The 12,898-nt window shown below is 47.7% G+C and overlaps 2 protein-coding genes across 2 annotated transcripts; both read left to right on the top strand.

The window, feature by feature from the left end:
• The first annotated feature begins 402 nt into the window (after positions 1–402).
• LOC119154734 (olfactory receptor 1019-like) lies at positions 403–1,416 on the top strand. The gene has a single exon (XM_037402625.1). The coding sequence runs from the start codon at positions 403–405 to the stop codon at positions 1,414–1,416; it is 1,014 nt and encodes a 337-aa protein (XP_037258522.1).
• Positions 1,417–11,724: 10,308 nt separating this feature from the next.
• LOC119154732 (olfactory receptor 1052-like) lies at positions 11,725–12,660 on the top strand. The gene has a single exon (XM_037402623.1). The coding sequence runs from the start codon at positions 11,725–11,727 to the stop codon at positions 12,658–12,660; it is 936 nt and encodes a 311-aa protein (XP_037258520.1).
• Positions 12,661–12,898: the final 238 nt, after the last annotated feature.

Genomic DNA, 12,898 nt, shown 5'->3' with positions numbered 1-12,898 from the left:
GCTAAATAATTCATGCTGAAAGGATTTCTAGAGGTCTGTACTCCACTCCCCTTGCTCACAGTAAAGCTACCTCCAAAGTCCAGCCAGTTGCCTGGGGCTGTGACCAACCAAGGTATCTTTGTCTTCAACTTTCAGCTCTTCAGTCCGAGAAGATGACTTGTAAGAATTAAACATTTTTGATTAATCACTGTTAAGCTTAATACCTATATTTTGCCTTTTACATTAGGATTATGTGAGTAAAATTTGAGTGTGTCAATGCAAACTTGCAAATGTTTTTGAACTGCAAAATGACTAAAAAAAAAAATCACACCCTTTCGAAAGGGAGATGCAATTCTGACTAAGTTAAAACTTCTTCTTTCTTCCAGGTAAACCTCTGCAATCATTTCTGCAATGAAAGATAAGATGCAGAAGGTCAACCTATCAACAGTATCTGAATTTGTTCTTGTAGGCCTCTCTGGTGCTCCAGAAGTCTGTTTTTTTCTCTTTGTGCTCTTTTTGATCACTTATTTGATCACCATGGCAGGCAACATCATGATCCTTGTTGCCATTAGCACAGACACTCATCTGCACAACCCCATGTACTTCTTCCTTGGCAGCTTATCCTTACTGGATCTCTTATGTCCCACTATCACTGTGCCTAAGATGCTGGAGGCCTTGTTGCTTGAGAACAAGGTGATTTCATTCACTGGCTGCATGCTCCAGCTGTTTTTCCTCATTGATGTTGTAGGCACAGAGATTTTTCTCTTGGCTGTGATGGCATATGACCGTTATGTTGCAATATGTCACCCGCTGCAGTACATGAATATCATGAGTATGAAACTGTGTGCTCACCTAACCATTGGCACCTGGGTAGCAGGATTTTTTAATTCTCTGTTGCACACATCTTTGATTTTTACACTCGCTTTTTGTGATTCTAATGATATTGACCAATATTACTGTGATATTCCTCCTATGCTGGCCCTCTCCTGCTCACCTACCTACAGTAGGGAACTGGTAATTCTCACAGTTGCTGGGGTCCTTGGAAGCAGCGCCTTTGTGGTCACTCTGATCTCGTATGTCTATATCCTCTTGGCTATCCTCTGCATGAACTCTTCTGAGAGCAGGCACAAAGCTTTCTCCACTTGTGGTTCTCACTTGACTGTAGTATGCCTTTTCTATGGGACCACCATTTGCACGTATGTACGGCCTTCCTCCACCTATTCACCTCACCAGGATAGGATAGTTTCCATGCTCTATGGAATCCTCACTCCCCTGCTAAACCCCACAATCTACAGTCTGAGGAACAAAGAAGTTAAAGTTGCCATAAGAAGAGTGATCAGCCAGGTAAGAACTGCTTTAACAAGACAAGAATGTCTCTCTGGTTTTGGTGGCCTCTGGAACCCCAGCAATTGGATCAGCACCACAGTTTGTGATTGATCTTCTCTAACTTAAGCCATCTAAAAGCTCGATGCTGGAATCAAAACTCCTTCTCTGGGCTCCCTTTACAGTTAAAAGGGAGAGGTGTGCATCTCCAGAAGGCCAGCTGGATGGCCCAGCTTTAGGTCCTTATCACAAGAGAGGATGACTTCAGCTGGTAATGTTTTTCTCCACTGAACCCAGAGGAAGCTTAGATGAGCCTCAGCCTTAGACACAGGTGTTGGATGCATATCTTAGAGGGTGAATACTGGGAATTGCTGGTGTAGGCACACTTGGATATACATTCTTCTATACTAAAGCAGCTTATGGGACCAGTGCCCCCTGTTGACCACATTGCTCCTGCAGAAACCATAAGCACATCCTTTTGGGATATTGACTGGAAGGAAGGCTCCTTTGCCACCATGGTCATCAGTCTGGGTGTGTTTTCAACCAGCAGGCCAAGAATCCAGCCACAACACCTGCAGTGCCACCAGGCACAATGTGGCCCTAGTTTGCACCATGTATCTCAAGATGAGTCTGCCAGGGTGTAAATCAACTCCCATAAACTAGACATGCCAACTATGCTGATGTCTATACATCAGATAGCTTTCAAAAACTCCTTTTATGGCCGGTGGGGGGAAAAAAAAGACTCTGCAGTCATCGGCTTTGCGACCATTGCAGAGGCATGCCATGGCTTTTCTTGGTGGGGGCAGGGTGAAGGAAGGTTTACAGAGTGTGTTTTAGGTCTGTGGGAATCCATAACTGGGAACAGCTTTGTTCTAGGTGAATAGTGAAGGTGTGGCTGACGAAAAGGTGGAAATGGATGTGTGGAGAGGGGGCGTGCTGTGCAGCCTCCTCTGTGTGCTGTGGCTACAAAGCTGTATACTGGGATGATAAATGCAGCTTGCAATGGACCTTGGGCTGCGCTGCAGTGCCGTGGTGTGTCATTCCAACAGCTGGGCCTGGCGCTGAATAACTGATGTGACTGTTGTTTGCACGCTACTCCTTACTAAAACCAAATGTCAAGGATTTCTTTCTTGGTGACTTTTTGTTGTGGTTGCTGTCTTGATGTAAAGGATAAGCTTAAATGACTTTCCTGCAGGAACTCATATATTGGTGGGTAATAAATGCACGTTCTTAATATTAAATGGGTGGAAATAATTTAAGTTTCATCCATTCTCAGCTGTTGGTCAAGTTGACAGTGGGTTCAAAAATCAACTGTAATGACTGAAGAGCTTTTCTCTAGGGTAACACATTTTGGATTTTCTAGGGTTTTCCTCTGCTTTTTTTTAAGTATATTTCACTAACTTAAGAAAATGCATGGAAGTTCCTCCGAGACTGCTTAAATTTCAAAGTCAAACATTAAGAAGTTGGTAAGGCCACCCATGTAGCTGTAACACTACAGAGCTTGCCACAGACTTCAATGTCCTGACCTACAGTACGGTCGGGATCATTTTCTAAACACGAGCTTTAATGGCAAGCAAGATGACTCAGGGTTATCTTTTCTGGTCCATAGTTCCTGCTCCATAGAAAGTATGGACTACTTAGAATAGGTGTAAAGATCAGAAGTCACTAGTCAGCAACTGGGTAAAAAGATCAGGAGTCCTCTACCACCAAACAGGGGATATTTACCTATTACAAGCAGAGCAGCAGGTGTTTACACAAGGCTTCCTGTAATTATTGAACTATGACAGTGGAAACAATTTTCAAAAAAACTATTTATTCTAAAGCCATCTGGCAATTCACAAACCATGCATCAATGTGGACAAAGTGACAGTCTGCACTCCAAAAATGTGCACAGAAAACACAGTATAAGCTCAGTATAGGCTGGAGCACCATTCTGCTTCTGGGTCCTGCTCTGCAGGGCCTGAGAAATTACTGCAGATGGGGATGGGGAAGCGGTCATGCTAGGTTTCCTTCTAAATCTAAAGATTCTGGTTGTTAAGCCTGGGGCTGTGAGATCAGATTTGCCCGGGAAGCATTTCCCTTTTACACCTTATTAGCTGTTTGAATGTTTGTACCTGTTGGAGAGGAGAGCAGCTACCAGCGGTGTGTACCAGTCTGAGGGCTGATGTGTGCTGGGTGGGTCAGCATCAATGTGGCCCATGTGTATGCCTGGATGGAGCAGGGGACAGACTGATTCAGTGAAGGTGATGTCAGAAGCGCAGATGTGAGAGCAATTAGTCATATTATAAAAGGAGACTTCCTCAGCTTCATCACTGAGGAGGACCCCAGCCTGCACGGCTCTGGCTGTGAGCAGCAGGGGGGTAGAAGGAGTGGTCATGGCCATGTTCTTCGTGCCACAGCTGCACTCTCCAGCGGTCCCTCTCCTGTGTGGGTGCTTTACCCAGCAGCTGCCTGATTTATTGCAGACACCCACAGGCCACTGAGTTTTTCCACACCTCAGCCTCTCAGCAGTGGTGGATGGAGGCACAGATGGGTGATCCCAGCATGCGGGGCTAGGCAGGGAAGTGCCAAGAGCTTAGGTCTTAGGAGGTGTTGGTGAAGCAGATGCCCCTGAGGCTCTCTGAGAGCACCAGGCTGGGGTGAACTGTCTCAGGGTCCGGAGACACTTCTAGGACAAAGCAGGGTTAATGGGGAAGCGGGGAAAGCCAAGAAGAGGAGAGATGGATTCATGTGGGAAAGAGAAGACTATGACCCCCTGCCCCAGCCTGGCATGTTTCTGCTTTGCCACCTACACACACAGACTTTTCACTGAATTCGATGCATCCTAACTAGGTAGGCAGAGCAGGAAAAATGTGAGGCTCCACTTCCCTATGCTGCCCTACCATAAGCCAGCCTTGGATGTTTTGTCAGACCTCCCTCATCCTGGAACAGCGCACTAGCTGCAGGTGTGGGAGTTCAGGGCACCCTTCTGGTGTTTATTCCTTTTAGATTTGAGGAAAGACCTGCTGTGACCTCTGTTCCTGCTTGAATTTGACCCCAATGCCCCTATATCAGAGGAGCTGAGGGAAAAAGCAATCCTGGTGTTCTTATACAGCATTTTCAACCACAGAGTCTTTCCCTAGTGAAGAACTGTAGAAAATTCAAGGTGGTAGGTTGTATTTGTTCCTGTGGCATCTCTAGTATTATCCTTTTTGCTGGAGACTGGCTTCTGTGTTGGTGCCCTGAACTTTCACACTGATTAGCTTAAGGATAATTAATTTTCAACACAACCATCCTTCTATCCAGCTCGGCGAGCTCATGGTGCTACTGGTTTTTGGTGTTTCTTGGTGAGGAAGGGCACAAACCAAACAAAATAGCCTTTGCAGAGTAAGGCAAGGGAAGTATATGCATATACAAATGTGAATAGCCTCCTGAAAATGTCAAGATATTCTGATTCACAGCTGACATTCTAATCTAATGATTTGAGATTGTTTATCTACTTCCTTATCAAAGAGAAAGCCTGTAGTTTATTGAAGTTTACCACAGAAATAAAAAAGTTCATGGACTGAAAGTAATGGTCACAAATGGCATAAAATAGTCTTCTAGTATGTTGCAAGAAATACTGAATCTTTGCTTGTTTTCCCTCCTCATGAGAATAATCTTTATTATCTTGAGCGCCAAGTTCTGGTTTGTTTATTTTTGAACAAATCCGTGAAAGCCCTGAGTCAGGGCATTCCTCTTGGAAGCCCCTCTGTGTCCAGCTGCTGTCCTGGTGCCCAGCAGCCTCTGCCAGCCCTGTCCCCAGTCCTGCCCTGCAGGCTCGCAGGACTGAGCTGGGAGAGATCCAGCACAGAGGCTGTCTGGCGCAAGGGGAGACGGAGCTCTCCTGCCTCGGCTTCCCCAGTGTTTGGCTGGGGAGCACAGCGGGGCTGGCCAAGTGCTCTCCAGGAGCTGAGCCCGCTGACTTCTCAGTCAAGTCCCAGCCTTGGTTTAGCTTCTTTGCCTGAAAGTGGAGCTCCAGGGCTTCCTGTGTCGTCTCCAGCAGGAGTGAGCCCTGGCATGACCTAAAGTCTGTCTCCAGCACAGAGGGTGCTGGTGCTGCGAGCTGTCAGCCTGGCTGCCAGGCTGGGGTGGGCTGTGGCTGGACCGAGCCGCCCCAGGACCTCTGGCCCCTTGTGGGGCTGCCCATCCTCCATGCAAGGAAGGAGCATCCTCCGCATGCTGTGCCCCAGTCAGCTGAGGCAGGTCAGTTCCACTGTTGGGCAGTCCTGGGGCTTCATGTTGCATGTAGCTACTGCTGCCTCTCTGCTCTGCCCACAGCTGAGGTGGCAGCACAGGGACCTGCCCAGGGCATCAAGGACCTCAGCCCCGTAGCTGGCCACTTGCATCTTGTTGCCTTCAGCATGGCCAGCGGGTGCAGAGGCCTCAGGGCTGAGCGCAGAGCCATGGAGAGGGGCTCAGCCCTCCTCGTCAGGCACAGCCCTGGGCAGCAGCCGCAGCACTGGAGCGAGTGCAGGACTGTCCCGGCACTGTGCAGAGGGTGAGCATGTTGCACTGTGGGGAGCAGAGCCATGCTGGGTCGGGGAGCGGGGCAATCCTCACCCCTGGGAGCAGGAGGAATGCACCAGCCCTGCAGGCATCCTCTTCCTGTTCCTCCTCCCAGCAGGGCCCATGGGATGGGAAGAGGGAAACAGTGGGACAGCTGGTCATGTGGGAAGGATGGGACTCCCTCATGCCCTGGGGGGTGGCTTGTTCTATAGCGAACCCCTGGTAAAACATCTCTCATGGACATTGGGGTGTGACAGAAGCTCTGCTGTTGGGGACCATGAGTATGGTGAGCTGGACACGCTGTCCCCAGCACAGGGGAAGAGCATGGTCTCACCTGGGTCCTGGGCTTCTGCTGGCCACCTCCACCACTGTCAGCTGCAGGGAGAGACCTGTGGGCATGGCAGCGCTAGGCTGCTGGGAGCAGGGGGACCCAGCTGTGCCGAGCCAGCCCCATGGCACCCGGTGTGGTGGGGCTGGGGTCAAAGGCACAGGAGCACATGCAGTCCTCTTGTTCCCCGGGGACAGCGAGGTCATGGCCACTGTGGGGCTATTGAGTGCATCAGAAGTGCTGCAGGGGACAATGACAAGGGGATGGGCGGCTGGTCTGGGAGATGGATGGTGAAGAAGGGCAGAGCCAAAGCAGTGCAGGGAGGAGGGTGGGCAGGGGTTAAGGCAGCCAGGATGGATCAGAGAGCAGGGCAGGGAGCTTGCCTATCACTGCTATTTTCTCTCTGCATCCTGCTATCCTGCTTTCTCTTCGTGCTTTCTTGCTCTATTCCTCTGTCCTGTTCCTTATCAGTGTATTTTCTTCTCCATCTCTGTCCTTCTCCTCATCCCTCTTTCTCCCTATCCCAGCATAGTTTTTCTTGTTCCTTTTTCTGTCCCTCTGTCGCACTCCCTATCTGTATTCTTTTCTTTCATCTCTTTTTGCTTCTCCTCTTCATTATATCTTCTTACTTCACCTGTTCTTGTCATTCTGCCTCTCTTTTCTCTATCTTGCTCTCCATCCATCTTTTTCTATTTCGCCAGCTCTATCCTCCTCCCTGTTGCTCTCTCTCAGTCTCTATCCTAGTGTCCTCCTCCCTGTTCCTTTTTCTCCATATCACATATTCCAAGCTTCCTGTCCCTTAACTTTTTTATTCCTGTCTTTTTTCCTTTTTCTCTATTTGTTCCTAACGCTTCTTTCTCCATCTCTGCCTCGATCGTTGTCCTTTTTTCTCTTATTGTCCCTCTGTCCTTTGTCCTGTCCTTACCTTCTGTCTTTATCTATGTCCCATTCTGTGTCCCATCCTTTCTCGCTACACGTCCCTGCCCCGCCAGAGGCATATTTCCCTTCCCTCTCTTCTTTGTGTCCTGCTCCCTTTGCCTTATTTTGGCTATGTCCCTCTCTGCCCAGCAGCCCATTGCCCCAGGAGCTAGACCGTTCCCAGCAGTGCTGAGCACTGCTCCAGTAATGACTACCGAGGTGTCCTAGGTGAAAAGGGAGTGCAGGGGCACCAAGCTCTGCAGCAGACTCACTCCCAGGACTTCTGTAGGTGAATAAGCACTTGCTGTTCCTTATGGCAGTGCTGGTGGTCCCTTTCCACCAGGTGAGTGCCTCTGACAGTGCCCAGGGAGGAGATGAGGCTCTGGGGGGTCTGGCAGTGGCCCCTCTTTCTGGAGGAGCTCCAGGTGTGGGCAGTGAGGCTGGTGGTGATGCCTCCCCCCCACCCCACAAAGGGGCTGTATTGCTGGGCTGGCTGCAGCCTGGGCAGGGGGTGGCTGGGACCCTGCCCTTGCAGCCTGAAGTGGCTGGGGGGGGGGCTGCTGTGGGACAAGGGAGGAGTGGTGGCTGGGGCTGCACCCAGGGAGAAGGTGTGTGTGGCTGGGCCTCCCCTGGGCTGTGAAAGTCCTGGGCACTGTGGTGGCTGGCATGGGGCTCCCACATGCTGTGTTCCTGGGGGATGAAGTGGCTCTTGGGGACACTTGAGATATCAACATATGGGTCAGACAAATCCCTCTTGTTTTGCTCAAGAGCAGTTTCCTCCATTTGCATTATGGCTGGATGATTTTTTTTCCTAAATAGCTGTTGCGCTTAATTTGGGTCATTTTATATGACAGTACACGGGGGTGTAATTAACTTTACTCTGGAGAAAAAAAAAGGGGGGGGGGGAAGGAAGCAAAACAAAACAGCAGTGTAGTTGTTAATTGCTTCTTCTGGGCACACAATATCACTGGAGACTTGTGGAACACCAGGGACAGACTTCAAAGCCAGAAATTGTCCATTATAGGTCTTTAAGATGACAGAAACTGCTGGGGAAACTGGAATGTGGCTTGCTTTCATGGGACCTGAATAAATCCCAGTGCTCTTATGCCTGCAGGATGGCTGCTGTGTTGGAATAATACCTTTAACGTAAACAGTGAACTGAATTTCCAGTCTGAGTTTACCCAACACTCACATCCATACACCCAGCATAATGTACCACCCTCACTCTCTCCACCACGGACTTGTACCAGCCTCCCAAGTCCTTATGTGCCCAAGGTCCCAGCCCACCATTTCACACCAGAAACTGAATCTTTGCAACCTGGGCCCATTTCTAGTACTTATTTCATTGGTTAGCCTGATGGAATGTTGCAGCAGGGACTGAGAGCACACTGGAAGAGGGTAATTGACCCTTCCAAGCTCAGGTGGAGACTGCACCTAAGGGCAGCCAAACACATAGTAGGACAAGCTGGAAGAGTTCAACCATATGAAATGTAACAAGAGCAAGTGCTGGATTTTGCTCCAGGGAGGACTAATCCTGGCTATACGTACAGGCTGAGGAACAAGAAGCTGGAGAGCAGCCCCACGGAGAGAGATCTGGGGGTTTGGGTTGATGGCCAAGTTGAATACAGGTCAACAGCGTGCCCTGGCAGTCAGTGGGTCCTGGGGTGCATCAAGCATAGCAAGCTGGTTGAGAGAGGTGATTGTCCCACTCTACGCTGTACTGGTGCAGCCCCACATTGAGTGCTGTGTGCTGGTTTGGGCACCTCAGTGTAAGAAGGGCATCAAACCGTTAGAGTGTGTCCAGTGGAGGGCGACTAAGGTGGTGAAAGGAATTGGGTGATTAGGAAGACTGGCTAATGTCATTTGGTTTCTTCAGCTTGGAGAAGAGAAGGCTGAGTGGTGACTTCGTTGCAGTCTACAGCTTTCTCGAGGGGGGCAGTGGAGGAGGTGCCAATCTCTAGTGACCAGCGATAGGACATGAGGAAATTATATGAAGCTGTGTCAGGGGAAGTTCAGACTGGGCATTAGGAAAAGATTCTTTACCAAGAGGGTGGTCAGTCACTGGAACGGGCTCCCCAGGGAAGTGGTCAAGCCTGTAAGAGTTCAAGGAGTGTCTGGATAATGCTCTTAGTCATATGGTTTAGATTTAGGTAGTTCTGTGAGGAGTAAAGAGCTGGACTCTATGATCCTTATAGGTCTATTCCAACTTGAGATATGCTATGATTTTATGATTCTATGAAATCGGGATGGACAGGCAAGAGGTTACTCAGCCTGCCCCTCCAACCCTCTGCAGAGCATGTCTATCAGTGATGGACGTTGCCGGCCTCTCCTGCAATCTACCCAAGGCTGGACCTGGGGACGTCAACTGCAAAACCAGAGAAGCGAGACTATAACAGCAAAATTATTTCTGTGTTTTTATTTGCTTTTTTAAAATATGTATGCATTCACTTTAACTAAAAAATGCAGTACAAACAAAAGTATGTTCAACTAAACTGGCCACTGCAAAGATAAGCACTAATTTCCCTGAACTGAGACATTAATCAATAGTTACTGTAGTTTATTCTCCATAACCAGAGGAAGAAAAAGTTCTTCTGATTCAAATCCTTCTATGAAACATAGCACCTTGCAAGAAAAAAATAAGCCCAAATTTAAGTATGTCAGTAGAATTACTTATCCTCTGCACAAATTATTTCTGAGGTTTTGACAGATTCCCAAAACATAAACATCAGAGAGAAGTCCCTGCAGGATGCCCTTGGGGAAATCTCACCCTGTTTTCCAGGTGCCCTAGGGAGGCTATGATGATTTATTCCATGAGCACAAGATTGATGGGAGATCATTCTGCTTTCACAAACACTGGTGGAGCCTGGTTTTTGACTTCAGCACAGTAATTGCTGAGTTTGGGACTGCAAATAACATGGGAGACCTTTGAAATGAGAGAGGGTGGGTGAATTTCTGATACGAAGCCATGCTGTATGGTAAGGTGTTGACTGTCCTTACGGGTCTCTCTTAACAGCTGAATAATTTTGTGTGTGGACACAATCTTCCATCAACACCTGCGTGATGATCCTACCTGCCTGTAGTTTCACTGGGATGGAGATCTATGGAAAAACTGCAGAAGCTCTGATGTAAGGTAGGAAAATTAAGGGTCTTACTAAGAACTTAGTGATAAAGAATGCAGCAAAGACGCAAAAGAAGAGGAGGAAAATGACAATGCACGTTGAATAACACTTTTACACATGAATTCATGAGGAACTTGAGTATTACAGTAGATGATAAACACAACAAATAAGGATTCTTAGTTCAGCACTGTGTTTAAATCACATGGCTAAAATTAGCTTTTTCTAAGTTTGTCATTTTGTCTTGTCCATGGCCTTTCTTCAATATGAAGGGTGGCAAAATTGCTCAGCATTATTGTTTAGTTTTGAAAACTTGTCTGAATCACAGATAAATGGCATGAGCCTGAAGTTTCAAGTTTGGCTGAAGACTGTAGAGGACTCCAATATAAACAGGATGAAGAACTGAGGGAAGCGCTAAATCATAATTGTTGGAAGTAATCTATTCAGGTGTCAGTATCTGGCACTGATCACCGTTCTTAAAATACTGGAGATCTCAAAGAGAGAGTAAGTACTGATGAAAGGCAGTCTGCAGACATGTTCCTCAAGCGTATTTCACTGCATCACCACCAGGAGTTGCAGGAGAAGAGACACGAATAAATGAGAGAATAAACCTGACTACTGCAATCTGTAAGGAATTTTAGTGACCAGTGAGATTGAATACCCCAAACCTAGCATGCCACCCTTGCCTCATCCAAAGGCACAACCATCCCTGGGTTCATCACACCTAGTTTCGATCAGAGGATGTACGGAGAAATGGGGCTTTGTAGGTAACTGTAAGTAATGAGACATGACCATTGCTCCTGTAGATGGTCCAGACAATATTTGACACCAACATAAAACCACAAAAGAGGTCAGAAAAGCCAATTTTGTATGCTGTCTGGGAGGCCAGATAGTCAGCTCATTTATAGCTGTGTATAGTGTGGTCATCCAGAGCACGATCAATCGTCTAACAACCAAGGAATGAATGCCAGAAGGAAGGACTACACCTAGCCTGTGGAGAGATAAAGATACCAGTTCCCAGACTAAAAAGCACAGCCACTGTCCCCCGGGATGTTAAATTCCAAGTTACACTTTCACTTTGTGATGGGACCTTGTATTAACTGTAGCCTTAAGACGTTTGAAATGAACTCTAGATGTTTGAAATACAGGAAGAATCATCAGTGTGAACAAGGTTACATGACTACAACTGTGGACAAGATATTTATGAAACACTTTCATGTGCCCCAAAAAATCCTTGTTCAGATATGGGACTTGAAACTGAAAGGGAGTCACAGGTCAAAGGAGAGGTTGTGGCAAACTGCTTTCTGTTAAGGACTTATGAATAAAAAAAAACTTCTAAGGACTGCTGATGTTTCTTCCAGAGATGGATGGCACTGTCATTACAAGAAAAAAACATAGTAGTTTTTACTTTTTTCCTTTTCCATTTAAATTCATTGATGGTGTCAACTTTTTATGTGGATATTAATGAAGTGGAAATTGCATCAGGAATCTTTTCACCCTCTTCCCTCCATGTCTCTCTGCAGTGATGTAAAAATGGTCGATGAGAACTGCACTGAGGTGAAATGGGTCACCTTCTTGGGACTGACAGAGCACCCACAACTGAAGCTCGTCCTCTTCATGCTCTTCCTGGGCACCTACGTGCTGTCGTTGGTGGGGAACATCAGCCTGATCGCCCTGATCAGCGTCAGCCCCCGGCTTCACACCCCCATGTACTTTTTCCTTTGTAACTTGTCCTTCATAGACATTTGCTACTCCTCCACAATCAGCCCCAAAATGCTGCTGGACCTTCCAGCAAAAACCAAAGTAATTTCTTTTGTTAGCTGCCTCACGCAATTTTATTTCTATACTATTTTTGCTACAGCTGAGATTTACCTGCTGGCTGCTATGGCCTATGACCGGTATGTGGCCATCTCCAAGCCTCTGCTCTACAAGACTGTCATGTCTCCTTGCACCTGCATGAGCCTGGTCATTGGGTGCTACCTTGCAGGGACCCTGAATGCCAGCGTGCACACAAGCGCCATGCTCCGGCTGTCCTTCTGTGGTCCCCTGGTCATCAACAACTTCTACTGTGACAGGCCACCGCTGTTTGTCGTCGCCTCCACCGACACACACCTCAATGTCATTTTAATGTTTGTGTTTGTGGGTTTCAACATGGCAGCCACCACCCTGCTCATCCTCACCTCCTATGCCTGCATTGTGGTGGTGGTGGGCAGGATGGGCTCTGCTGCGGGCAGGCCCAGAGCCTGCTCCACCTGTGCCTCCCACCTGACAGCTGTCATCCTCTTCTATGCATCTGCTGCTTTTAATTACATGCAACCCACTTCAGCAAGCTCCCTGGGGAGCAAGAAAATTGCATCCATCTTTTACACCATTATAGCCCCCATGCTGAACCCCATGATTTACAGCCTGAGAAACAGGGAGGTGAAGCATGCCTTTCACAGTTTCATCAGGAGGAAAGTATACTTCTGAAAAACAATCTCATGTTATCTTCCTTTTATTTCTTTCTCGGAGGAGGCTGCTGCCTCCAAAACCATTTGGCACCTCATATTTAGGGTTGAAAAATTAATTAGTCTGCTCTGAAACTGTGCCCACTAACATAGCTACATCGGTCTTGTCTCAAGCAGAAATGTCTTGCCCAGTTACTCTACCTCCCATGTAATAATCATGATGCCACGGTGCAAAACAAGGTAAGTCTATGAGCCAGAGG

The sequence above is a fragment of the Falco rusticolus genome, chromosome 10 (assembly GCF_015220075.1).
Source record: "Falco rusticolus isolate bFalRus1 chromosome 10, bFalRus1.pri, whole genome shotgun sequence".
In the NCBI taxonomy this organism is placed as follows: Eukaryota; Metazoa; Chordata; class Aves; order Falconiformes; family Falconidae; genus Falco; species Falco rusticolus.
This window is presented reverse-complemented; position numbering and strand designations above follow the sequence as displayed.